This window comes from Haliotis rufescens, unplaced genomic scaffold (assembly GCF_023055435.1).
Source record: "Haliotis rufescens isolate VD_foot unplaced genomic scaffold, xgHalRufe1.0.p SCAF_11, whole genome shotgun sequence".
Taxonomy (NCBI): domain Eukaryota; kingdom Metazoa; phylum Mollusca; class Gastropoda; order Lepetellida; family Haliotidae; genus Haliotis; species Haliotis rufescens.
This window is the reverse complement of record NW_025963791.1, coordinates 3,224,608-3,252,302: the sequence shown is the minus strand read 5'-3', so window position 1 is coordinate 3,252,302 and position 27,695 is coordinate 3,224,608. Positions and strand designations below refer to the sequence as shown.

Sequence of the window (27,695 nt, the reverse complement as noted above, 5' to 3'; positions counted from 1 at the left end):
CCAGTAAAATAGAGTGCACAAAGGTTTCCAATGATAGCGGGCCACACAAAGACCACTATTAATCCTGGTTATGCCATGTTCCAGACAATTTCTTCTCTATTCATGCTTATTTCTGCTTTGAAAAGACGAATTTGTCCAAATGATACCTTGCAGTGCACACGCAGCCAGGGAAGTTGGACAAAATGTGAAACTAACCACATCACACACTAACAATCGATAAACAATGTGTTTTATGGTTGTTTGTTGTCCTTTTGTTATTTATGTAGAATCAGCAAATTATCAAGTTACTGTAAAGCTAGATCTTTTTTAATGCTTGGTTTAATGATTAATGTGTCCTTCTGCTCGACAAGTGGGGGAAAAAGACATTTCAGATATTTGTGGTGTTAGAGTCTTGTTTCATCAATCTCGCAGTTAAACCTATCATATGCAGGTTGTGGGCAGTGCAAAAAGTGCTTTCAGGGGACAAAAAACATATATACCGTATTCGACGTAATAAGCGCCCCGCTCTAATAAGCGCCCACGGCGATATTTGCTAATGTATTGGCTCGTGAACAATCCCAATTAGCACCCTTTCCGATTGATCAATGTACACAATACTTATTTATTCGCGTATAATACGCACTCGTGTGTTATATGCACCCCTAATTATGGGCAATTAAATTCTGGAAAAATATATCTCTCATATATAAACATTTCAGGCTGTCAGCATAAACCACGGAATTTACCTTTCAACTCTGTTTTTTTCGACAAAATATTATTCTAATAAGAGCCCCCTATTTCTAATTTTGAGAGCGCCCTGGGCGCTTATTACGTCGAATACGGTAAGTCTATTTTTCAACTTTTCAATATCTTAGGGTCAGTGGGATCTAAAGATCAATTTTCAAAAGACTTGCGGAACTACAAAGACCAAGTTATATTGGCTGGTTATACCACATACTATTTACCTGGCACAGTTATCATATGGGAGTTGGAAAGTATAGATCTGCAGCTCTTACCTCAATGAGATCTTCAACATCCTGCACATCTCCTGGTACATCAGACAGGGCATTGAAGATCTGGGCGGAGTTGTCCAGCGTCTTCAGCTCATTCTCCTGCAACAAAATAAACAAATGATAAGGAAAAAAAACACATGTATAAACATGTTCAAGTCTATCCCAAAACGGGGTAGGAAGGTCAGGGTTTTTTCAGTTGTTATAGTTCTTAAAACATGATAAAAAAAAATGTTTTCCGTAGTGAAACTTATTCTGGAGGCTTAATCTATGGACAATACTGGGGGGAAAATATTGTAGGGAGCTCCAGATAAGGATTCCCGTTCAGCAAACCGGAAACACAAATATCTGTCTTTCCAGCGGGAACCACCTTACTCTTTTCATAAATTTTCATTCTTGTTTGTTTCCTTTTAACGCCATACACAAAATTGCATCTTTTGGACGGCAGCCTGTAAATACTTGGCTCTGGACTAGACAAACCAGTGACTGATATTATGAGCAATGAATTCATGTCTTTGAGGTACAATGACACACAATCAAACAAGTCACTGAGTCTGACCCAACCGATCGATAAAGTTGCTTGGGACCAATTGTAAGGCAGAATCTCCACTAGGGCAATGAAATCTGTAAAGTACTGGTTAATAAGTCTTACAAAACATTTGGACATTGTTTTGCAAACATGGACATTTTGACATTATCTTTTGACAATCAATGCTTGTATACTGACTCCCTTATCCAAACATTTGATCTTCAAACCATTTTTCCTAAATTGCATTTTCTTACTTAACATGCTTTAATAAGCAGTGTTATAGGACAGTAGGGCATTACAACAAATATTTTTGGGAATTAGGCCAGTTTAGGGACGTATCAGAAGTACCCAGGTAAATCCCTTGAAATAGCACAAACTATTAGTTTCTAGGAAACAGTCAGAGAGGTAATACCCTAAGGATCACTTAACTCTTTGTCCTATTTTATTCACCTGTCCTTTGTTTGTATTGAGATTACAGTCCAGATTCTGCTCTTTCCGCAGATACCTTACTGTTTGGTGTTTTCACTATTGGTCTTGAAGTATAAGGGGTTACTGACCATGCTGACAGACTGTTAAAAATCACGAAAATTTACATTGTTTCATAACTTCCAAGTGGCTAAGAAGTCATTAATTTGATGGTTTTTCATTTATTTTAGTCATATTGTCGACTGCACATTTCTAAAGGGTTTTCCATATATCTATAATACATGGTATGCCAACTAAAAGGGGTCACATGACCAACCTTTTATGCATAATGGTCAGAAATTAAGTTTGAACCCGGTCTGTGCCTGCAGACTATATCCCGATTTGCATGTGCAGAGGATGTCCCGGTTTGCGCGTGCAGAGGATATGATATGACAGTTCATATACCAAGATATGATAACATTAGTCAGGCAATTTGAACACAAACTTATTGATAGCAACACCTATGAATGGCCAAGTGGAATTTGAAGGATTTCAGGCAAAAATTGTGCCAATTAATACACATCTTATCGTGACTAAAGAATGAAGGTATGTATCACTACATGAGGTAAGCATATCATGGGACAAACCATCAAGATAAGAAACAAGGTCAAGGCCACATACCTGTGGAGAGCTGACACTGGACCGTACAATCTTACGTCCAACAACATACTACATCATTAATCATTGACATAAAAAAGCATCAGTAATTGAAAGTGTAAATTTTGCAAAAGAAACACAAGTTTGATTTTTCTTATTTCTCCGTTTTACAGATTGCCAACAGTCAAATTTATTTAAGTGATATCTGAATAGAATTCTTGGTAGGGTGAAGTGCATAACATGTAACAGGGTACATTTTCATCCTTTAGAACCCAACTTCAGTACTTTTTGCATCACTGACAATACACTCAACAGGACTCTGAACCTCAAGCTCTTAATTTCATAACACATTTGGGAAATGTTGAGTCAGCATAAATATGAACCAAGTAATTAAATACAATAGCCTTACTACATGGCTCTTCCTTGGTCTGACTTCACAATAGACACAGCGACTTTGAGCAGGAACCATCATGTAGCATTAGAACTGGACATTTACTAGAGTCACTTGACAACAGCACCGGCAAGTATGCTAAACTTTTCAGTTGATTATTAGTACTCCAAGGTGAAATAGCCATAAAACCAACACAATACAAACTGATCTACACTTTTGTGACATCACAATTCAGGCTACCATTACAGTCAAGCATCGAGTTGGTAATGTAAAACTCCCAGCTGTCACATAACAACAGATGTGCCAGACAAAATTGACAATTACCTGCTCACTATTGGTATTTTAATAATCCTTAACAACACATACAATAGGGTCCAATGGCTTGTGTCCTGTCAAAACTAAAAAATCTGATAACTTAAAAATGATTATTTGATTTAAATTGAATTCAGAAAAAGAAATTATGTTGGTTTAATCAAAAAGCTTAAGGGAAACAATGAAAAATAAAGAGAATATTTTACATAACAAATATAAGTCTTTTTCAGACAATAACTGCAGAGATAGAGCTTAAAGATGTTACAGGACTTGGGCAGATTCTTCATTCATCATTGATTATGTTTATCAACTGTTTCCCTGAAAACTAAGAATATATCTTCAGCTTATCTATTAATAACGTCAAATTGTTTTTCATATTCACAAACAAAATTTAAGGCCAAACAATCGAGTATAAATATTGAAATGTAATGATCATAAAACATTTATCATATATATTTGGAGAATATAATCAACAGATAACTGATTTGGATGAGTCACTTTCATCAAGATAGCTGTGTGACACGTGAAACCCTTATCAGTACGTGTCAAATAGAAAGACAAAGCTAGCCAGACATATTCTTAATCATGAAATAACCACAAAAAATTCTAGAGAATGAAGCTAGATACTGCAAAAGGATTGCAACATATATATGAGTATTACTGGGTCATGATGCACACAGAGTTGTTTGTTTACAACCATTGCCATAGTCGTGGCCGTTGCATCCAATCAATGATGAAACAATCAAGGTTATTTTTGTTTATAATTTATGAAAGCAAAAGTTGTTTAATTTTTTAGAAACATTATAAAGAAAATATTGGACTGCATGCTGCTCAACATGAAGTGTCCCAAGTCAACAATGGCCATTACGAGTGACTGACACCTGAGACATTTGGCTGATACATTTATTTAACTCAAGGGATTTTCTTATTGAGGTAAATAAACAACTGAAAGCTTAGATATTTAGCAAGCTAAGAATTTATGCATTTCAAACGTAATGTAAATTATATGCATAGCCTAATTGGTAAACAGTCATTGCAAGCTCTATTCAAGGGTGTCCTTATGCTATGTGTCTGTCGATTGAGTTTGACAGCAATGGCACAGCTCGCAACTAGCTCTCTCAAATGGGTTCGACAGTAGCATTGAGAGAGGATTACCAAATTAACATATTTTTGTCTAGACTTGTCTAGATTTATTGTCACCTCAGGTTCACTGCACTTATAATGGCATATAATGACACATTCTTTCATGGAAGGAGGCAAGATCAAAGGCTCCCATCATCTAACAGACAATAGATAGCGATGTATATTGTCACACAGAGCCGGAAAAGATCACAATAGTATAAAAATCACTGTGTCTGGGTTACCTTGGACTAATTAGTCGCATTTAAACCCAAATAAAATATTAAAACCAAAACTACCTAATCTAACAACCATCCAACACACACAGTTCCCTTAGTTCGTCCTCCACCCACTCTTGGCATTCATTCCAAATCTCAAAATCAAAATTACTATATAAGCAACCCCTAAAGCCCCCCTCCTGGGTTGCACAAACACACTTTTCCCCTTTTCGGAAACTCATTAAATGGCCTGGCCAGGCCCGTGTGCTACATACGCTTGCAGTCGGAAATATAAGTAAGTAAGTAAGGCTACCTTGGGGTCTGCTGCCAAAGAAATCCTTAAACATTCTATAATGCCAGTACTGTTCAAATAACCGAAGTACTTAAATTGGCTCTAGTTGACAACAGTCAGCTATGGCCCAATCTTCAATGAAAGTCAATGTTTCTGGCAAGTTCTAAGGTGTATGATGTTTCTTTTTCTGTTCTACACATGCTACATAATGTTACTATTTCAGCTAGTCAAATTAACTTTCACTTCCATCTCAATAATCAATATCGGTGTGAGCCACGCTGACTCTTGCAGTGACCTGAGTCATGCTTCTAAATTCAATGTCCGGGGCAAAGTCATGCAGTAAAACATCACCACTTTACAGGTTTTTGTTTATATCAAAAATATATTTAATAAATCCTTCATGGACTGATGTATTTAATGTATTAATTTAATGAACAAAAAGGATATTACCGACAGTAAAGAAACAGTAAGATCCGCAGGCTGTTACATTCCTCGTTTTTACATTAGATATGTGCGGGTAATAACATTAAAAGTCTAATAAAATCAATTATAGGACACTACAGGAAATAATAAAATCAAAATAAAATTTTGACATTTTATTTGATTACACAACCCTTCGAATTTGTAAAATCTAAATATTTTTAACATTTGGATACTTATCCTGCATAACTACCTGAATGCTTTCACTGCTGCTTTTCTGACAAGGAAGATGGAGCTGTGAGAAGTCTTGGCTGCAGAAGTTGTGACCGGAAGTAGCGATGTCATGTATAATCACTAGTAAAAACATTTGAAAGCTTTGCGGGATGTAGCAAGGCGATGGGCGGGCACTTTAGATGTAGTAATGCAGGATAAGTATCAACGTAAAAGAGATTTAGATTTTACTAAATTTTATCCTGCATTACTACCTTAATGCATTTTACGAACGGAAGGGGGCATACCTTAACATGGAATTTCAGGATAGACCCTCAACCAGTCCAGGTAACCAAATAACATCCTGAGTGGGAAAACCTGAAACTACAGCCACATAGAGAAGAGTAGGAGGTGTGAAGTCCAATCATGGAAAATGGAAAAGTAGAAAAGGGCATCGGCCAAGTACCTATTGTAATCTATCGGACCGTCATTCAGGCGATGTTTCTGACAGATCACGATCTGAAAAATACTATCATGAAAGTGTATCCCGTGGATAAGCCGACCCCTTTCTACAGAATCTTTTTTCTGGTCCTCAAAATTCGGCTTATACGCTGTCATATACGGTACCAAATTCCAATTCAAGAAGATAGAATGAACAGAAGAATGAAACCCTCTCGTCTCGGGTAATTTCTACCAGAGAGGTCGCAGGGTCAGCTCGGAGGTGTAAACGTCAAGACCGTCTGGGGTTTGTGACCTGCTGCTCCACCACCTGGGGACCAAAACTATGGACACCTTGCACAACCTCAAGAGCCACGCCTCGAAGATAATGACCAGAGAATACAGTATCCGAGCGCCAAAAACAACCCTCCATGGTGGACTTGAAGGAAGAATTGCTGTGGAGAGCCATGGTCGAAGCTACAGGTCAAATCTCATGGGGATTTTGGCAATGGGCGGGTCCATACCGGCAAGGTCGTAAGCCTGCAAGATAATGGTGCGCAGAGCATACAGAGGGTATGGGACCAGGGAGATGTCAGCGTTAGAAATTGGCACTAGTCCTGTAGTCTTTGCTATACTGCCCAATGAAATTTGCCGTTTTTAAGGGTTTTGCTATATGTTATCATTATAAGGACTAGTGGACTAAAACTGTTAGTTTCAAACCCTGAGATGTAGGCCTGAAGCTGATAATTTTGGCTGGTGGCAAGTAGGTCAATGAGTGGCTGAGCTGCTGGCAAACCAGAGTGAAGGCATTGGGCTGGAGCATCCACTCCGTGGATCCAGTCTGGAGAGTGCATCCACCAGGGTGTTGCTACAACGATGTGCAGGACAATGAACTTCAGATGAAGTCGATCCACTAACTGAAAGAACCGGAAGGTCTGTGGCAGTAGGGATGACAAATGAGGAGTCCCCTGATTGCGAAGGCACCAGATGACCATAATGTAGTCTGTGGATATGGCAGAACTGTACACTGAAGACAGGACCGCCAATGATACATGGCCAGGATGAGTGCTTCGAGTTCCAGATTGTTGATGTGCCAGTGGTGCTGATCAGAGGCAGTGTGGTCCTCCAGATGTGCCCCCCAGCCCTGTCATGATATTTCTTCAACTGTGTTTTTGGCATTGACTACCAACAAAGATTCAGGCGGGGAAGAATCGGGAGCATGATTAAGGCCATAGGATTCTGTCAACGAATAAATGGAGCCAGAAACTGTTGTAGCGGACGAAGTTAGAGTCGGCCTTTGGATCTCAGATCTTGAGCTGATGTGAGGAGACCCATTAATACCTGCCACTGACAAAGTGTACAAGCTTGGTGAAAGGCAGGCATGAGGTGGTGCTGCATCTTGTGTTACCTGTCGCTGGGTACTAGAAAGAGATCCTGGTCTGTGCAAAACAGGTCCATGATGAGATGTCACCATTGAAGAACAAAGATGCACCCCAAGGCTGAATTAGGAGTTGCCTCTTGCTTCTTTAATCCCAATTTGTTAATGCGAGATAACCGAGCAGCCTGGTGGTAGTGATCTCCGCCAAGGCCACCCGGAGATGATTACGTAGATGGTTGATTTGACATTAATGAAATTGTGGAGGAACCAGTCATAGGATGTAAATCATCGTTGAGAGAGTGAGCATTATCTGTAGTTTCGAAGACATGCATGGGAAAATCCACTTTCTGGTAACGAGGTGAATTAAATGCCAGAGTAAGGGACAGCTTCGAGAAATTGTCATCCAAAGCCAATATCAAATCAGTCAGCATGCGAACCGGCAGGATGATTGTTGGAGAGGACAAAATTGTGTCCATTTTATCAACAACCAGTCCCAGGGAGGCAGCAGCGACTGAAGCTAACCTGTGCACCATCCAATCTGATACTTGGTTAAGCCACAGAACATACCTACGGAGCTCAGGAAAGAGTCCTAAGGATAGTTGTAATGCGGGCGAAGCAGGGAATGACTACAGGACCGTCTAGAGCAAGAAGACCTGGAGTGCAGCGTGAAGACGCGGGAGAGTTAGAGGCATGTGTGTGAGGTCGTGTGAGGGGTTGTAGTGTCCTCTAAAGGAGCCAAGGACGGACATGAGGTAGTCGTAGAAAAGGAAACAAAGATATATTGATATGATGCACAAGAGGTGCCACCAGCACAAGAGCGGGAGCCGAGGACGTGGGTGGTAAGCTATATAATGGTTGAAAACCCGGAGGCTCCTAAGGCGCCAGTGTAACAGCGGGCGTCACGGTGGCCTGAAGCGCTGGAATGGGAACAGTGAAGACCAGGGGTGCCGCAGGCATCGAAGGAGTCAGAGGAGTCATCTGAGCCCTGGATGACAGGGACATAGATTGCATCCAGTGAACCCAAACGTGATCCAGATATGATGCAGGTAAGGAGCCAAAACTTGGAGGCATGAGAGGCGGCAGCGCTGGGCGTGCTGGCGCCTTTGACAATAAGTGCTGACATAAGTGCAGGCGTGAACGCTGTAGAAGACAGCAGGAGGAGAGGCACTGCTCAAGTAATGAAGACTGCAGCGTGGTATGGGACAATAACACCTCAGTGAAGACATTAACAGGGACCTCCTTAGTCAGAGAAGTTTCCCTGTCCTCGGACATCTGGGGATATCGGCAGGCACGTTGGGTGTGTCATTTCCTCAAGACACTAAGGTATTTGTGAAGTCACGAGGGGAGAGAGAGCTGCAAAGATCGCACCACGACGATGGAACCCCTCACGTGGTAGCTGTGGGAGGGTATATGCCACACAACTTGTTGGAACAACAACTTCTGCAGCCAGGACCTCTTACAGCTCAGCCTTCCTAGTCAGAAAAACAGCAGTAAATGCATTAAGGTAGTAATGGAGGATAAGTTAAAAAATTAAACACTTTGATTTAGTGTTACACTCAATGTTTTCATGAACTAAAGCGTCAAATTGGGTGACAAAAGCAGTTACAGCTATTGTCAACCCATTACGACAGCCTCTTTGTTCTTGGCAATCATGTTCATTCGCCTTTAAAATAAAGTTGAAACACTTCTTATACAGGAAGTGAAAATGTCCACTACAACAACCATAGTAACAGCAGATGTGGGGAATACATACAAAAGATTGTGCTAACTCATCTAACAACACTTGGAACCTTATGTGGGTCCCTACCAACCCATGTAAATTTGTTGCTCTATACTTTTTAATTAAAATAATAATAAAAAACAAAAACAAATTTGGACCTTTACAATCTTTGTCGGTGGACCTGACCTATCTTAGATGAATAGGCCTAATCTTGAATATCCTGAAGTAAGATCTCATGTCAAGCAGGGGATGTTTGTGAGAACAATAAATGCTTTCATGCAATAAAACTGTTAATATCCATTATCACATCATGGGCCCCTATGAAGATCCGAGTCTTGAGCAAACCATGCTTGTAGTAAGAGGTGACTAATGGGTTCGGATGGGCAAACTCTTTGACTTGGTTGATGCATGTTATCATATCTCAATTGTGTAGATTGATGCTCATGATGTCAATCACCATCTTCTTGAGGCAAGGGAGTGACCTATCTCTAAAAGTCCAGTTTCCACCCTTGCCGAACTAGGCTGGGATTATGGAGTTATATTTTGGCTGGACTAACAAGTCTATGCATAGTCCAACTTAAATCACATAACGAAATTGACATCCAGATCGCCAACTGCCATGCAGATTTCGGTCGATTGTCAGTCAAAGGGTGGAAAACTGGACTTTTACAGTCAGTAAACTCCCTTGCCTTGGGAAGATGGACATTACTATTTTCACTTTGACTCTGAATTTTACAGGCTGCTGCTGCAACAAAATAAGCAAAGCTGGGCCATGTTTCACAAGGCGTTCATTGCACTACGACATAAGTCTGTGTTAAAGTATGGGAGTAAAGCCTTAGTGCCATGACTTCTTTGTGGAACGGGGCCCTGGACTTTTGCTGACTGCTTCATTCAACAACAGCAACTCTTGTAATAAGAGTCGGTAGCTCTTCTAATCTGGAATTTCTGTGGTTGATGGAGAGAATACCTGACCAAACCTAATTTAATGTGCCAACCAAAACATTGCTTTCAGTGATATACAGTCTTCTTCACAAATCACAGAGCACGCATGAATACATATACCAAACAGTGCTAACTTTACAGTAGTTCTCCGAAATAGTGGCAGTGTTTGTGACAAGCAATTTAACAAAACTTTACAAGAACCTTCCCAATTTTTAAATTAAATTGAATTTAATCTGAACCACACCATTAATTTTAATATGCATTAATAGATTCATTCCACTATTAAACATGTTAATTACAAGCACAAGCGAGCAAGCAAGTTGACCCACCTTCAGTTTGAGCATGCCCATGGTAATTTGGAAGAGTACCACTGACCCCTCATAAAAGAACAAGTCCCACAGACTGAGCAGCACCTTCATGTGCACAACACTGGCAAACAGGGTGAGGAACCAGTGCAGGCTGATGAGGGACAGCTCTGAAACAAACAGGACAGCATGCAGCAGCAGCAGCAGGAAGGGAGCATCCAGTTAGTAGCAAGGGATGTTCAAAGAAGCATTGTGCTGGGCCAACCAGCTATCCAGCAAGTTGAAACAGTTATGAGAGTCACTGATCAAACAAAGGATCACAATCATGGTGAATCTTTGATTCAAGTCCACAATCATTCAAGGGACACAACTCTGCACAGCAACCTGCAGTGCCATAGAGGATAAGGCCACCTGTGCAGCACACTTGGTTAGCTGGTTAGTATCTAGCGAGACTAATTGTTAGTGTTTCTAAGCAGAACAAAAAGTACCAGAACAAATCCTGGTACCTCCCTCTTTACTAATTGATTGTAGTTGATGCTCACATGCAAGGTATTATTTATCTGTTAGTGTATTTTTGTTTTTGTCAGTCATTTGCTTCAGGTCATTGATGTGGTTATTTTGAAAATGGGACACTGCTTTGTAAATAGTAAGCCAATATAATAAAGATGCTTCCCTGAATCAATATTTTCTCAGGGTCAGAGCTAACCTCAAAAGCTTTGTTAGCCCGGGTAAAGATATAATGCCCTTGTAATGTTAAAACAATGGGGAAACAGGGAAATTTACACCAGCTTGAATGAATTTGTTCTAGCCTCGGGCCAGCAGGCTTGTGTTAAGTTCTAACCCTGTTTCATGCTTATTCAACTATGGACATGATGGATGACAGGGTACCATTACAGTAAAATATAATGACTGTATTCCATCAAATTGTTTTGTATTTGATAGCTCTATTCAGTACAAAGCAAGTGTTTCTGGTTACTGACACAGTACAAGCCTTATTCAATTGCTATTCCCAAACCTTTCTAATGTTAGGTTCTCTTTTTCAATACAACAACACATCCAATACGTAACACTGACAGATAATTGTTCCGATAGGTTAGTGAGTTGGGATTAATGCCACTTTGAACAGTATTCCAGTTATATCATGGCATGACATCTTAATGTGGGAAGTAAGCCTGAAGTGGTGCTGGTCTCTGACGTTTGCCACTTTGGTGAAACCCACAAGCACGGTTAGGGCGCTGACGAACCAAGAAACATAAACAGGGTGAACAGGGATTCGAACCCACGATAATAGGTTTCTGGCATGCCCAAGGGACGAAATTCTGCACAGTGACTTACGAGGCCTTAGGCGACTTGGCCACCCATGCCGCACTGTGCTGATAGAAGCCTAGGAGTTGAATAGCATTCATGGAATACAGGACACAATTCACTTCCTAAGAAGCATACAATATTACCGTGCCACACAATAACTCCAAGACTGTATCTACAACAATTCACCATATTGAACATCTTACCTATGTCGTGTTCCTTCAAGACAAGGTCAACGTCCGGCAGGTAGCTTATGAGCAGCTGTCTCAACACCCGCTGGTCAGCCTGTGGATCAAACCCAACATCACAGTGTTAGTACCATAGTAATAATTTCAATAGGCCAACGATCAAATATAACATGATACCAGTGGTACATTTCTGTAGTACCTGTGCCATCAACGACCACAAAAATGTAAACATATTTTGTTCTCAAATGGATTATACGAATGGAAAATTATTTTCTGACAATGATTAGGGTTCGTTTTCACTATTTCTTGTTTTTACTTTATCGAATATTATGTCATTTATAGATCACAAAACCAGGGACAGATGTATTGATCATGTTGATGTAATCCATAAGCTTGTCCGGCTTGTAGAAATTATTGCACTATGGCAACATAATAGTAATTATAAAACCATGGAGAAAGTGAATAGGGTTTTTGATATTCCCCAAAGTTTGCATTAATCTACATATGAAACGGTACAAGTACTCTTTAGGGTAACCAAGGTAACATGTAAAATCTTATCAAATGTTTATCATGCTGATGACAGTAACAAGAGATCTCAAGAACATCTTTCATTAATTAACTCAAATCAACTAAATAAGCATTGGTAGGTCTTCTGTTCATTCACTTTAATGAAGGAATATATCTCATAAAATGACAAGCTACAGTTGTATATCATATGTTAACCTTGCTTTCAAAAAGAGTCTCACTGACCTGTAAACCTATATAGTGTGTAGGGACTGACTGACCTGTATGCCTATCAACTGTGTCGGGGCTGACTGACCTGTATGCCAATCTGGTGTGTAGGAGCAGACTGACCTGTATGCCTATCTAGTATCTAGTGTGTAGGAGCTGACAGACCTGTATGCCTATCTAGTGTGTAGGAGCTGACTGACCTGTATGCCTATGTGGTGTGTAGTGACTGACTGACCTGTTTGCCTATCTTTTGGTTTGGGGCTGACTGACCTGTATGCCTATCTAGTGTGTAGGGACTGACTGACCTGTATGCCTATGTATTGTGTAGTGACTGAGTGACTTTCATTAATTAACTCAAATCAACTAAATAAGCATTGGTAGGTCTTCTGTTCATTCACTTTAATGAAGGAATATATCTCATAAAATGACAAGCTACAGTTGTATATCATATGTTAACCTTGCTTTCAAAAAGAGTCTCACTGACCTGTAAACCTATATAGTGTGTAGGGACTGACTGACCTGTATGCCTTTCCAGTGTGTAGGGACTGAATGACCTGTATACCATCTAGTGTGTAGAGGCTGACTGACCTGTATACCTATCAAGTGTGTCGGGGCTATCTAGTGTGAGTGACTGACCTGTATGCCTATCTAGTGTGTAGAGGCTGAATGACCTGTATACCATCTAGTGTGTAGAGGCTGACTGACCTGTATACCTATCAAGTGTGTCGGGGCTGACTGACCTGTATGCCTATCTGGTGTGTAGGAGCTGACTGACCTGTATGCCTATGTGGTGTGTAGTGACTGACTGACCTGTTTGCCTATCTAGTGTGTTGGGGCTGACTGACCTGTATGCCTATCAAGTGTGTCGGGGCTGACTGACCTGTATGCCAATCTGGTGTGTAGGAGCTGACTGACCTGTATGCCTATCTAGTATCTAGTGTGTAGGAGCTGACAGACCTGTATGCCTATCTAGTGTGTAGGAGCTGACTGACCTGTATGCCTATGTGGTGTGTAGTGACTGACTGACCTGTTTGCCTATCTTTTGGTTTGGGGCTGACTGACCTGTATGCCTATCTAGTGTGTAGGGACTGACTGACCTGTATGCCTATGTATTGTGTAGTGACTGACTGACCTGTATGCCTATGTATTGTGTAGTGACTGACTGACCTGTATGCCTATGTAGTGTGTAGTGACTGACTGACCTGTATGCCTATCTAGTGTGTAGAGGCTGACTGACCTGTATGCCTATCTGGTGTGTAGTGACTGACTGACCTGTTTGCCTATCTAGTGTTTAGGGACTGACTGACCTGTTTGCCTATCAAGTATGTAGGGACTGACAGACCTGTATGCCTATCTAGTGTGTAGAGGCTGACTGACCTGTATGCCTATCTGGTGTGTAGTGACTGACTGACCTGTTTGCCTATCTAATGTGTAGGGACTGACTGACCTGTATGCCTATGTAGTGTGTAGTGACTGACTGACCTGTATGCCTATCTAGTGTGTAGTGACTGACTGACCTGTTTGCCTATCTAGTGTGTTGGGGCTGACTGACCTGTTTGCCTATCTAGTGTTTAGGGACTGACTGACCTGTATGCCTATGTAGTGTGTAGTGACTGACTGACCTGTATGCCTATCTAGTGTGTAGGGGCCGACTGACCTGTATGCCTATGTAGTGTGTAGTGACTGACTGACCTCTATGCCTATCTAATGTGTAGAGACTAACTGACCTGTATGCCTATCTTTTGTGTTGAGGCTGACTGACCTGTATGCCTATCTAGTGTGTAGGACTGACTGACCTGTATACCATCTTGTGTATAGAGACTAACCGACCTGCATGCCTATTTAGTGTGTAGAGGCTGACTGACCTGTATGCCTATTAAGTGTTTAGAGGCTGACTGACCTGTATGCCTATTAAGTGTTTAGAGGCTGACTGACCTGTATGCCTATTAAGTGTTTAGAGGCTGACTGACCTGTATGCCTATCTAGTGTGTAGAGGCTGACTGACCTATATGCCTATCTAGTGTGTAGGACTGACTGACCTGTATACCATCTTGTGTATAGAGACTAACCGACCTGCATGCCTATTTAGTGTGTAGAGGCTGACTGACCTGTATGCCTATTTAGTGTTTAGAGGCTGACTGACCTGTATGCCTATATGGTGTGTAGAGGCTGACTGACCTGTATGCCTATATGGTGTGTAGAGGCTGACTGACCTGTATGCCTATCTAGTGTGTAGAGGCTGACTGACCTGTATGCCTATATGGTGTGTAGAGGCTGACTGACCTGTATGCCTATTTAGTGTGTAGAGGCTGACTGACCTGTATGCCTATATGGTGTGTAGAGGCTGACTGACCTGTATGCCTATATGGTGTGTAGAGGCTGACTGACCTGTATGCCTATATGGTGTGTAGAGGCTGACTGACCTGTATGCCTATATGGTGTGTAGAGGCTGACTGACCTGTATGCCTATATGGTGTGTAGAGGCTGACTGACCTGTATGCCTATATGGTGTGTAGAGGCTGACTGACCTGTATGCCTATATGGTGTGTAGAGGCTGACTGACCTGTATGCCTATAAGGGTGCTGGAGTAGTAGGATGCCGGCAGCAGGTCCTCTATGATGGCACACATCATCCAGAATGTGTCCTCCTCTTCCATGAACAGCAGCAGGGAGGCAGCAATCTGCAACACAAACATTTATCCTGGGAATCTCTACTGGCATAAACTCTGCAGTGAGTGAGTTAGTTTGGCCCAACATCGCTTGGATGTGGGAGGAGGGCCAAAAGTGATGTTTAAAACTTTACCACCCATGACCACCAGTACAATGCACCAAATCCTAGAAACACATTCAGGGCGAATGTAAGATTCGAACACAACATCAGAGATTTCTGGCAACACTAAGGTACGTAAATAAGCACAGCAAATCAAGGCACCTTAAATAACAGAGACACCTGTGCCTACTAAACAGTGAAGACAATCTATGACTTACACATGTCTCTAGCAGATTGTACAGGATTTGAATGGTCCAGTACACCACAACAGAGGTCAAGGGATGTTTATAAACTTTAAGCTTGAAAAATAATGTACAGCCTGCTATAGAGACACATGTATAAATTTATCACAACAAGGTCACAAGTTAGTTTTGGTGAAAACAGTTTGTGTAACATTTATATCTATGTTGTGCCTGCCACCAGACTCTCCGTATAGCAACTCAACTGCAAACAGGGTCAGCAGTAGCGTGATGTGATGTCATGATGTCACACCCACTTGTGTTTCAAAAAACAATGCATGAAGCCAGTTTAGCAATGAGATATAGCATGATATATATACCAGTAAGACAATACAATGCACCCACCACGCCTGTCCCCTGACAGTATCCGATGTCTGGGTACAACCACGCCAGGCCTCGCAGGATACGACGGAGTCGAGGTACACCGGTACTGTTGATGTTGCAGAAACATGTGTTGCTTGGCATTGTTCGAAGTAGATCCTAAATAGAGGAATTATCCAACTGTAGATATCTTGAGACAGCAAGTAACCATCTATTGCTATTTGTTGAGTTTTCATTCAACAAGTTAAAATTGGCCTTCTTCTTTTTACAATGATTATTACTTTTCTTAAGATGTTTTGTTCCACAAACATCGTATTCGGTGGTCAAAATAGAAATAAAGATGAAATGAATAACACAGATCTTATAAGCATGATAAGTGATACCTTAAAAGTAGCATGAATAGTGATTTAAAAAGGGTTTGTAGGGAAAAGTCTTAGAGTTACTTCCCTTCACCCTTCACACTGAAGTCATAATGCATTACTGAAATTAGTTAAACTCGGCACTGGGGGGGGGGGGGGGGGGGGGGGGGGGGAGGAGAGAAAAAAGAAAAGATAATTTGATTCCGAACTTCTGAAAGTTTGTGGTTAAAGATCCACAGATCAGGTCATTATAAACAAAAAATCATCACATTTAAAATGCAACTATCACTGCCTATTCATGATGATCAATCATGACAAATTCACAATTATGTCTATTGTTGTAAATGTATAAAAAAAGATCTTGATATTGCTCACTTTTTCAATTTGTTTTGATGTCATCAGATGATCATTGGCACTGGCTTTAACTACATCTTTGTAGGTAAGTTCTGACTTCAGCTTTTTCTCCAGGGCACCTGACATCCTCATCCAGATCTGTGGCCGCAGAGAGTGGGGGATGCCTTGCCGCACCATGCCCTTTAGTTTCTCTGATCTCGGCAGCTGTGACTCCACCTGAGCCTGATAAATAGGCATGGAATATAGCACCATTACACAATAAAGCTAAAGACAGTGTCCATACAGAATTACATCACAAAGTTCAGGACTTTCCAAAGTCTCCTCCCCCCCCCCCCCCCCCCCCCCACCCCCCCCCCCATATTCAAGGCCATGGAAATTATAATTATTATATTCAATCACTACACTTACCTTTCAATATCCAAGGGTTCTTACAGGGATGGTAATTGACATAGAATATCTACCAACAAGTGATAACATATAGCAACACCCCAAAAATGTTTGAAATTCAACTAGCAATGTTGTGCCCCAGAAACTGAAGAAGTGGGAACAGGATATGTGCATAAATACATGGGGTCATTGTCAAAACTTATGGGACCATATAAATGCTAATCTCGAAGGGCTAGTAGATTGTCAGGCCTTTTTCAATTTCTGGGCTGTGTCCCTGATATGTTACATTTTATTCATGTATTTGGAGTAGTAAATTGTTTTGGTTTAAGTTTGCATCCCTCGTCGCAATACACAATCAGTATGTTACCTAATCATGCTAGAAGTAGAAGCTTCATTATGCATCCCTCACATGCATCTCAAAGAAGTTGAACATTTATTAAAGGACATACCGTACACTTTTTTTATAATGACTAGTTAATCTGTCATGGCTGTGTGGGTATTTGCAACTCACAGCCTTCCAAATGTGGGTGTTCTTGGTATGAGTAGTACACATGTGGCATAAAAACACTTTTGTTATTTAGTGTTATGAAGAAAACCAGAAAAATCAGAGCAGGGTTAAACACAAAGTAGAATCCTTGAACTTTCTTCCTACAGTATTTGAACCTAGGGACCCTCATAAACTTTTAACATTGGGGTTATGACAAGGACCCCAATACATTCAGGATTAATTTGGAGTACAGCCAATCATGGATATAATTCCAGCAATAATATTTCAATCAAGGAAACATTTAACATAATTCAACATACTTGAAATTCATTCTTAATTTCAAACACTGCATAATCTTTTCATTGATAACATTTACTAACACAATCTGAATTTTCTCTGATTATAACAATGGTTAAAAAGGTTTGCAAAAGCTTGATAAACCTTTTGATATTTCTTCTGATACTCTCCTGTTTACTGCTCTTTACCATGTGCTTTAAGCCACCAGAAACCATCCTGATATCAAATAAGCGAATGAGTTCTGAGGCTTAATGCTGCATTTTAACAGTACTCCAGTTATATCACAACGTGTCAGCTTGATGTGGGAATGTCTCACTCACAGACGTTTACCACTTTGGTGAAACCCACGAACACAGGCTGACAAACCTATAAACATAATCAGGGTGAACCAGGATTTATGAACTATTGTAGAAAGTCATCTGATGTCATCTGTAGTTCATGACAACAGTTGACTCATAGAACAATGGTATATACTCCAAATGAATAGTGTCTTACAAGGAATATGAACTTGTTTGTACCTTGTCCCACGTGAGGTCTCCGACTTCGTTGTTGTGCGTGAACTCGAGGTACGCTGTCCACTTAAGTCGATGTTGAGGGTCCTCTACGAATGGCGTACTAAGAAGCTTACTGGAGTTCTCCTCAGGACCATCTGCAGCAGAACCAAGGATGTACTCATGTTACTCATGCTCCAGTGACAGGGCTTTATCTACACCAGTGACAGGGCCTTATCTGCACCAGTGACAGGGCCTTATCTGCACCAGTGACAGGGCTTTATCTGCACCAGTGACAGGGCTTTATCTACACCAGTGACAGGGCTTTATCTACACCAGTGACAGGGCTTTATCTGCACCAGTGACAGGGCCTTATCTGCACCAGTGACAGGGCTTTATCTGCACCAGTGACAGGGCTTTATCTGCACCAGTGACAGGGCTTTATCTACACCAGTGACAGGGCTTTATCTACACCAGTGACAGGGCTTTATCTACACCAGTGACAGGGCTTTATCTGCACCAGTGACAGGGCTTTATCTACACCAGTGACAGGGCTTTATCTACACCAGTGACAGGGCTTTATCTACACCAGTGACAGGGCTTTATCTACACCAGTGACAGGGCTTTATCTGCACCAGTGACAGGGCTTTATCTGCACCAGTGACAGGGCTTTATCTACACCAGTGACAGGGCCTTATCTGCACCAGTGACAGGGCTTTATCTACACCAGTGACAGGGCCTTATCTGCACCAGTGACAGGGCTTTATCTACACCAGTGACAGGGCCTTATCTACACCAGTGACAGGGCTTTATCTACACCAGTGACAGGGCCTTATCTGAACCAGTGACAGGGCTTTATCTGCACCAGTGACAGGGCTTTATCTACACCAGTGACAGGGCTTTATCTGCACCAGTGACAGGGCTTTATCTACACCAGTGACAGGGCCTTATCTGCACCAGTGACAGGGCTTTATCTACACCAGTGACAGGGCCTTATCTACACCAGTGACAGGGCTTTATCTACACCAGTGACAGGGCCTTATCTGAACCAGTGACAGGGCTTTATCTGCACCAGTGACAGGGCCTTATCTGCACCAGTGACAGGGCTTTATCTACACCAGTGACAGGGCCTTATCTACACCAGTGACAGGGCTTTATCTACACCAGTGACAGGGCTTTATCTACACCAGTGACAGGGCCTTATCTGAACCAGTGACAGGGCTTTATCTACACCAGTGACAGGGCTTTATCTACACCAGTGACAAGGCTTTATCTACATCAGTGACAGGGCTTTATCTACACCAGTGACAGGGCTTTATCTGCACCAGTGCCAGGGCTTTATCTGCACCAGTGCCAGGGCTTTATCTGCACCAGTGACAGGGCTTTATCTACACCAGTGACAGGGCTTTATCTACACCAGTGACAGGGCTTTATCTGCACCAGTGCCAGGGCTTTATCTGCACCAGTGCCAGGGCTTTATCTGCACCAGTGCCAGGGCTTTATCTGCACCAGTGCCAGGGCTTTATCTGCACCAGTGACAGGGCTTTATCTGCACCAGGTACAGGGCTTTATCTACACCAGTGACAGGGCTTCATCTGCACCAGTGCCAGGGCTTTATCTACACCAGTGACAGGGCTTTATCTACACCAGTGACAGGGCTTCATCTGCACCAGTGCCAGGGCTTTATCTGCACCAGTGACAGGGCTTTATCTGCACCTGCTCAGAGGCCACTTTTCGGCCCCAAACTGGAGCAAACTTAAGCAAAATGTCCCAAATTGGAATTAACAACAAAACATCATTATCACTATCCCCCACCATGTGGCACATTAATTTTTTTTTGTTCATATAGTAGTGAATATAGACTATTAAAAGAGAGGCCTATAAAGCCTTAAGAATATAGACTATTAAAAGAGAGGCCTATAAAGCCTTAAGAAGAGATAGGCATGAGGGTCGCTTTGTGTCATCAGAAAATATGATTAAATGTGAAATTAATACGCACAAAAGGCCCCTTCTCTGGAAAAAATACTCAAGTCTTGATAAGTATCTCTTAGATAAGCTAACTTCAGTAGTTTCTGACACAATGCACTTTGTGAAATAACATGATTCAAATGTCATAACTATGTATGCTCAATATCTAAAAACATGTAGCAAGGGATGTCAGGTGAAACGGGGTTTACCGTCACGTCCAAGATTATTGAACTTATATAGCGATTTGCGTGCACTTATGTGTGTATGACTGCTTGTAATAGTCTGGACTAATGCCTATTTTATACTGCTAGTGCACTGAGATACCATGCCGCAGTTCAACATAAATATCCCACTCAGACAGAGCATACTGACTCCAAACTCCTGTACACCACTAATAAATGGACCATTAAAAAGCATGACGGGGAAGAGGCTACAATAGATATTTTAACATTATTGAAATTTTTAAATACCTCAGAATTTAGGAAAATAAGAACTTTTTAAAAATCCCAATCACATCAAGAGAGAGCAGTGTATTGTTTCTGTCATCCGGACAGCATTATTGATGTCATTCAAATCTTATTGCAACGTGAGGTCGGAATGACGTCACACTTTAAACGATGTCATAGCTGAAGATTGTTGACGTCATTCGACAAATTGTGATTTGTGGTCTTCATAAGTAAACACTAAAATCCATCTCAGAATGTAGACATCTTCTTCAGTAATAAAGAGAACATTATATTCATGTTCATGTCATACTATGTTTACGACACTTGTGTCTAAATTCCGGTATTTCCCGAGCAAGAGTCGTAAACAGAGCATGAGACATGAACACTCATATAATATCCTCATATTTATATTGAGGTATTGATATACTCCATATGGCTACAATTTATTATCCTGGTAATTTATTATCTCAGACAATGATTGTTGACTTCACAGAAACCCATATTCCAGGTTACCAGTACCTTGAATTCAAAAAAGGAGTTAAGGAAAAGTGGTGGGAAAATTTAACAAAAACTAAATCATACCTTCCTCTTCTACTTTGAATCCAAACTCATCATAGCGGTAATCCAACTGTCCCGTAGAGTCTTCCTCTGGCTGAAATATCAACATTACTAAAATACAATCACCATTCATTCAGGGTTCCGTATAATTTTTGTTATGTCTTTTGATCATGCTAATGAGACACAAAACATTCATCATGTTCATAGGAATAAAATATTTATCATATGATGGATAGTGTTATTGCATCTTCCCAAGGCAAGGGAGCTAACTGACTGTGACTTGCCGAACTAGGCTGGAATTTCTGGGCTCGGTAGAGGCTATTATGAGTTATGACCCTTATATGCACCCCCTATTGACCAATCAGATTCCACCTCTCATAAAACTTCAAACAAAATGGCGGCTCCCAGTCAAGACGATCTGATCAATGATCAAGATCTATATTGCAATCAAGCGGGTCTTACCCCACGAAGTGCATCAAATTATGTGAGCACCTTGACTAAAAACATGAAATAATTTAGAAAATATCTGTCAAGGCCCAGTTGACAATACACTTTCTTTGCAAATCCTGCATACACCAAAATCTGCAAGATGAAATCCATGTTTAAGAACCGATGTTGATTTCGTAAAGCGATTTTGACTGGACTATGCATACAATCATTTGTTCAGCCAAAATATAACTCTATAATTCCAGCCTAGTTCAGCAAGGGTGGAAACTGGACTCAAATAGTCGGTTAACTTCTTTGCCCTGGCAAGATTGTGAGCACCTTGATCAAAAGCATGAAAAGGTTGGGAAAATATCTGTTGAAGCTGAGTTGGCTTTATAGATCGATGCTTTGTGAATCCTGCAATAGACCGAAATCAGCATGGCAGTTAACGAACCGGATGACAATTTCGTTACATGATTTTTAGTGGACCATGCATAGACTCATTAGTCCGGTCAAAATATAACTCAATAATTCTAGCCTAGTTCGTCAAGGGTGGAAACTGGACTTTGATAATCAGTTAACATGTTTAACTCCTTTGCCTCAGGAAAATGATGTTATTGATGAATTCTATAAACTTTGTGTCATAATCATCGAAATATGCAAATGAGGTCACCTATAAGCATGATAAGGAACTACATTTAAGCTATATACATTGCTGCAATGACATCTTGATCAATGAAATTTGTCCAATATCTATATCCAACTTCTTTATGCCAATAAAGATTCTCAATGTGTAATGCCTTTTCAAGGCAGATTCAAATTTAACATGTTTAAGGCCTTGAAAGATTTGAAATCAAGGATAAAAGTTAACAGGTCCTTGACCATGCTGACATAGAAAACACATCATGATGACACAATCTTACAGCAATGCCAAACTTCAGAATGATGTCTTGAGGCCACATGGAAGGTGTCAGTGCTGAGAAGTGTCCCCCAGGGGAGGGAATAAACCCCCCACTGCCGGTGAAAGAGGGCGTGGCAGTGATGCTGATGCCTTCTCCGGTACATACGCTGACAATATCTTCTTCATCCTCGGATAGTGTTTCAACTGAAACAGAAGAACATTTCATAAAAACAAGATAAAGGTGAACATGGTGAAGTGAAATGGGGTTTAACACCGCGTTTAAGATTATTGCACTTATAGTTATATACATGTATAGGGACATACATGCACTTGTGTGTGTGTGTGGCTGCCTGTACTAGTCTGGAATAATGCTGATGTTATAGTGCTAGCCCACTGAGAAACCATACCACAGTTTAACATTGATACCACACTCAGACACAGTATACTGACTCTGCGCCAACCAGCCCTTGTTTTAGGCCCCAATGGTGAGCGCCAACAACAAGTAACATCTTTTATTAGTTTTAATGTCTTTTGGTATGGCGTGGCCATGGATCAAACTCTGGACCTTCCGCTCTAAGGGCGCTCTACCACTAGACCATGGAGGCGGTCAAGAACAAGTTTATACAATTACCTCTTCAAGAACTCCACAATCACAATACAAAAGGATGAATTTTCCCCCTGACCCTTGCTAACAAAACACTGTTTGTTTGTTTGCTGTTAACTCAGCAATATTCCAGCTATATGATGGCGGTCTGTTAATATTCGAGTCTGGACCAGAAAATCCAGTGATTGACATCATCAGCATCAATTCACGCAATTGGGATCAATGACATGCATCAACCAAGTCAGCAAGACTGACCGCCTGATCCCCTTAGTCGCCTCTTACGATATGCATAGTCACCTTTTACCAGTTGTTTACGGCAAGTATGGGTTGGTGAAGACCTATTCTACCCCGAATCTTAAAATGTCAACAAAGACAGACACTTAAACATGTTAAAAGATGCTGTCAGCATGATTGACATGATGAACATGATAAGTGGATATTTGATTTATAACTTCTTATTTGCCCTCTAATGCCTGACCATGCCAACATGGCCAAAATAAAGCAAAACAAACCTAATTCTCTTACGTCTAAACACTGATTACGAGGTTAAAATATGATGATTAATATGATAAAACTGTCATGATGATAGATACAGCTGAGTTCTGTTGTCCACAAGCATGGTCAACATGATCAATGGACATGCAAGATGAACAATCAAAATACCTCACATATATAGTCACTTCAACATGCTAACTAGGGCTGGGATGGGCAACTTGAGTACTCGGGTCAGGTGGGTCTTGAGTAGAACCCGAGTACCCAAAGGACTAGTGAGACCCGAGGTTAGTCACATGATATATTGTTTAAAACAATAAAAGTTGCTTATGTTTGCATTGGCACTACTCCTGTAGTCTTTACCAACTGCCCAATAGTTAAGGTGTCATAAGGACAAGTAGAAATTTGCCATTTTTAAGGGGTTTGATATATGTTATCATTATAAGGACTAGTGCATTGAAACTGTTTGTTTCTAACACTGGATTTCTTTCTGACTGTGCACACTTTGTTTCTGACTTGTATATGTTTCAGTAAAGATATAACTTCAGTTGACTTCAGTATACATGGTATATGCATGTTCTGATTTTTTTCTTCATGTATGTAAATAGCATTTGCCAGGGCACGGGTAAAACAATTCTTGATACCAACATAGGGTATCCAGGTAGAGTTGGATAATAGGGGGTTGAGTACCTGGGTCGTAAATTTGGACTCATCCAAGCCCTAATGTTAACCATTTATCATACAAAAGAATAAAACGAAAAAGTTGTTTACAAAATCTTGCATGGTTTAAGTCTATCTTGCATTGACCAGGGATTTATATCAGATTCAAACTAAGTTCTCTTGACAGGAAAATTGGGGGGAATACAAACATTATGTTCAACATGTTCATCAGTGAAATATAAATCACCTCTATAAACATTTGTAGCATTATATGGGCTGATCATATACCTCTGCAAAGGTCTAGATAAATTCCTGTTGATAAATCATTCAATGGTTTATCAGACAGACACTGAATGTGACAGTTAATGCTGCTACAGAAATGCGACATTTAGCACTCGTTAGATCAGTTTTCTTAGCTTTTAGCTTGTTATTGATTTTCAAGTTAGAAGTCAGATATTTCACTCAAATATTTGTTCATTTATTCAATCTTTTAATCAAATACTAATCACATACAAATAGGATTATCATTCATCAATACTGAAGATATCACAAGGACTAGTAGAAATTTGCCCTTTTCAAGAGTCTTGCTATATGTTATCATCATAAGGACTAGTGTACTAAAACTGGGGTGCAGGCTAAAATGGCACGTCTATTTGTAATGACGATAAGAACAATTTATGTAGTATTCTATATAGTTTCTTTACATGGTATTTGATGTATTCACATGGGCTAATTTTCGCCAGGCAAAATTCATGATAGTAGCTGTTTCCACTTGAGGCGAGGTGCCGTTTTCGCCAACCGGTGCCGTTTTTACCAGCAGACGTTTTGCTGAGGTGCCGTTTTAGCTATAACCCCTAAAACCGTTAGTGTCTAACACTGAGAACATGGAGAAGGATGCTTGCTAAATTGTCCCCTGATCAAATGTTTTTGCCACTGTCAGCCAACCTGGGCCACTATATCACTTCCCGTTAATTACTGTTATTTATAGTATGACATTTTTTGCGTTAATTGTTCATCCCCTGAGCAATGTCAGTTCATCACCCCCAGAAGTCCCATGTCCAGAGTAACGTCATTGTCTGTCCATTGTTGTTCATTACTATATATTCGTTACCATTACATGATGTTAGTCAAGCTTGGTATTCCAAGTGCTGGTGTAGGGACGACCTCGAGCAGGATGTGCCGCTCGTAGGAAATGTCATGAGGTTGAGCTGGAGCTCCGCTCACCACGTGCTTGAGCTGGAAGGTCCCCTCATTGCTGTGTTTGTGTTGTCAGAGCAGGTATTCCGCTCATTGTGCAATTGTTGTTTATTGATTACATGTTGTACATAAAGCGTTCCGGGACAGTGATGTCGATTTTGTCCTTTATTCCCCCAAGAGCTAATTCCCCACTGACACATAGCTGAACTTTGATCAATTAGAACAAAAAACGATTCCCTTAAACATGTTAAACAGTCAAATAACTCAGATTTACCATAAAAAATTACACATTAGAAACAAATGAACTTATACATTACATACACAACTAAACATGCAAAAGATTGTTCAGAAGACAGAAGAAGAGACAAATCACCTGATTTGGAATTAATTGTGCAAATCACAAGTCCAGTTTATGCAGTCACCAGGCCATGAAACCTGAGACATGTTATCATGTTGTTTTGTCTGTGTTTAGCATGTTGAGTAAATAGACTAACTAACAGTATTAAATTCACAGATTAGGTGTGTACTTAACAATTGGATAAACACATGCTACAAGTTAAATCCCTCAACAGGTTTCAGCAACTTGTTCAATCAGGTTACTGTATTATTAGTAGTAATAATCTTGGATAGAGGGAAAGGTAATAAATACCATTCGCAGCGGTCTGTGAATGCGTATGATATATATTAATTGAATGCCGCTGTACGATTACAATTTTCATTACCCACTCTAAAAGTCGAAAGAAGAAGCTTTTTCTTTCCTGAAGTTTTGTCATCCTTTAAACATGCCATAGGATTTTCATAAATTCTATCAGTAATTCCACAGCTTCAGAACAAAAATTGTTTCCCCAACTATCAACAGGGTATAGATTAGACCAAACAAACTTCATTTTCACATGTCCTGGACAGGCAATGGCGTAAACTCTTAATTTGCTGAATACAGGCACATTTCTAGTAAAGATTGATACTTCTGAGTTCAAAATGTTATTTTTCTGAAAATCAATCAATGAAGGTGTTCATCTATTATTCTGTAATGTTTCAATTACTTGAATACTGGTATGTACATTCAACATGGTTGTTTTTGCTAGGGGATGTTTTTGCACGGGAACGTTTTAGCCATAAGTTGTTTACAATAGTACTATTTCCATACAGTATTAAAACTTGATCATTATTAAATTTCTTAAATTAGGTCTAATGAAGGGTAGATTTGACATAAATATGGGTTGCTAACTTGAAATAAGAGTATATTATAAACATAAAATCATATGTCATACACCATGTACACTGTTTGCACAAAGAAATTAGTGTAACTGGACCCCAACTACTGACAAGAAAGAGAATAGTGTCACTGTTATTGAAATTACTGACACGTAGCCCTGGAATCGGGATATCAGTGAAATGTAAAATACTGCCAAAATAAATATTTTGATTTGTACAAGTTGTATACTCACTTCCAATAATAATTCTTGAAATCGATTAGAGTTACCTCCCCTGTACATTTTCACAAATATTACCAAACGACGGACAATAATAACATTTGCATTTGCAACATATTCATACGTCTGCAAATAAAATAAAATAACAGACCTGCCAGTAACGAACGGTATTGTATAAGCAACACTCTCAGAAGTCAGTTTTACACTCTCACGAATTAAGTTGACAATCAATCACATAAGCCGATGTGGCACGACGATCGCGACATCAGCCTACATCGTTCAACATGGAGTACATTTTGACATACCAGCTGTTGACTTGCTGCTGTATCCGTCGAGTGAACGATCCCCGAAAACTGCTTTAGCTAATTCCATTTTTCCTATGTTAAATCCTTAGTATGTGCCACTGACATATTATTTGCTTATTACATCGTGGGAACACTTATCAATCGCCATTGACTCGTATGCAAATTATGTTGACAGTGCGTAGGAATATACTTAGAAAGTAGTGCGTGTAATTATACCCCAATGAAACAAAATCATGTTCATTTCAGTTATGGCGCATTTAGCCACTCTTCGTTAATTGATGTATATTACGTTCGGGTCCTTCAAAAATATATCACCATTATTGATACATATCCCAAATATATTTCACTATTTTCGGGGACTATTTTGTTTACCATTTTACAGGATCGGCATACGTCAGAGGGACCGTTCATTACTGATATTGAAAGCTGTGCTACATTGATCTTTTTGTTA

At 40.4% G+C, this 27,695-nt stretch overlaps 1 protein-coding gene across 3 annotated transcripts in view; it reads right to left on the bottom strand.

Annotated features, from left to right (window-relative positions):
- The window catches only part of LOC124134338 (small G protein signaling modulator 3-like), a 93,417-nt gene extending 66,004 nt beyond the window's left edge, over nucleotides 1-27,413 (bottom strand). For all 3 annotated transcript variants that reach the window (XR_006861081.2, XM_046499102.2, XM_046499103.2), the window contains exons 1-10: nucleotides 27,245-27,413; nucleotides 22,576-22,757; nucleotides 21,251-21,320; nucleotides 18,282-18,412; nucleotides 16,614-16,808; nucleotides 15,904-16,038; nucleotides 15,114-15,230; nucleotides 11,837-11,915; nucleotides 10,350-10,495; nucleotides 996-1,091 (exon numbers count right to left, since the gene is read on the bottom strand). Coding sequence is in view for 2 of the 3 variants with exons in the window: in XM_046499102.2 (XP_046355058.1) it covers nucleotides 996-1,091; nucleotides 10,350-10,495; nucleotides 11,837-11,915; nucleotides 15,114-15,230; nucleotides 15,904-16,038; nucleotides 16,614-16,808; nucleotides 18,282-18,412; nucleotides 21,251-21,320; nucleotides 22,576-22,757; nucleotides 27,245-27,311 (1,218 nt within the window). In the remaining variant the exon portion in view is untranslated. The remainder of the gene's footprint in view (nucleotides 1-995; nucleotides 1,092-10,349; nucleotides 10,496-11,836; nucleotides 11,916-15,113; nucleotides 15,231-15,903; nucleotides 16,039-16,613; nucleotides 16,809-18,281; nucleotides 18,413-21,250; nucleotides 21,321-22,575; nucleotides 22,758-27,244) is intronic.
- Between the last annotated feature and the right edge of the window lie 282 nt (nucleotides 27,414-27,695).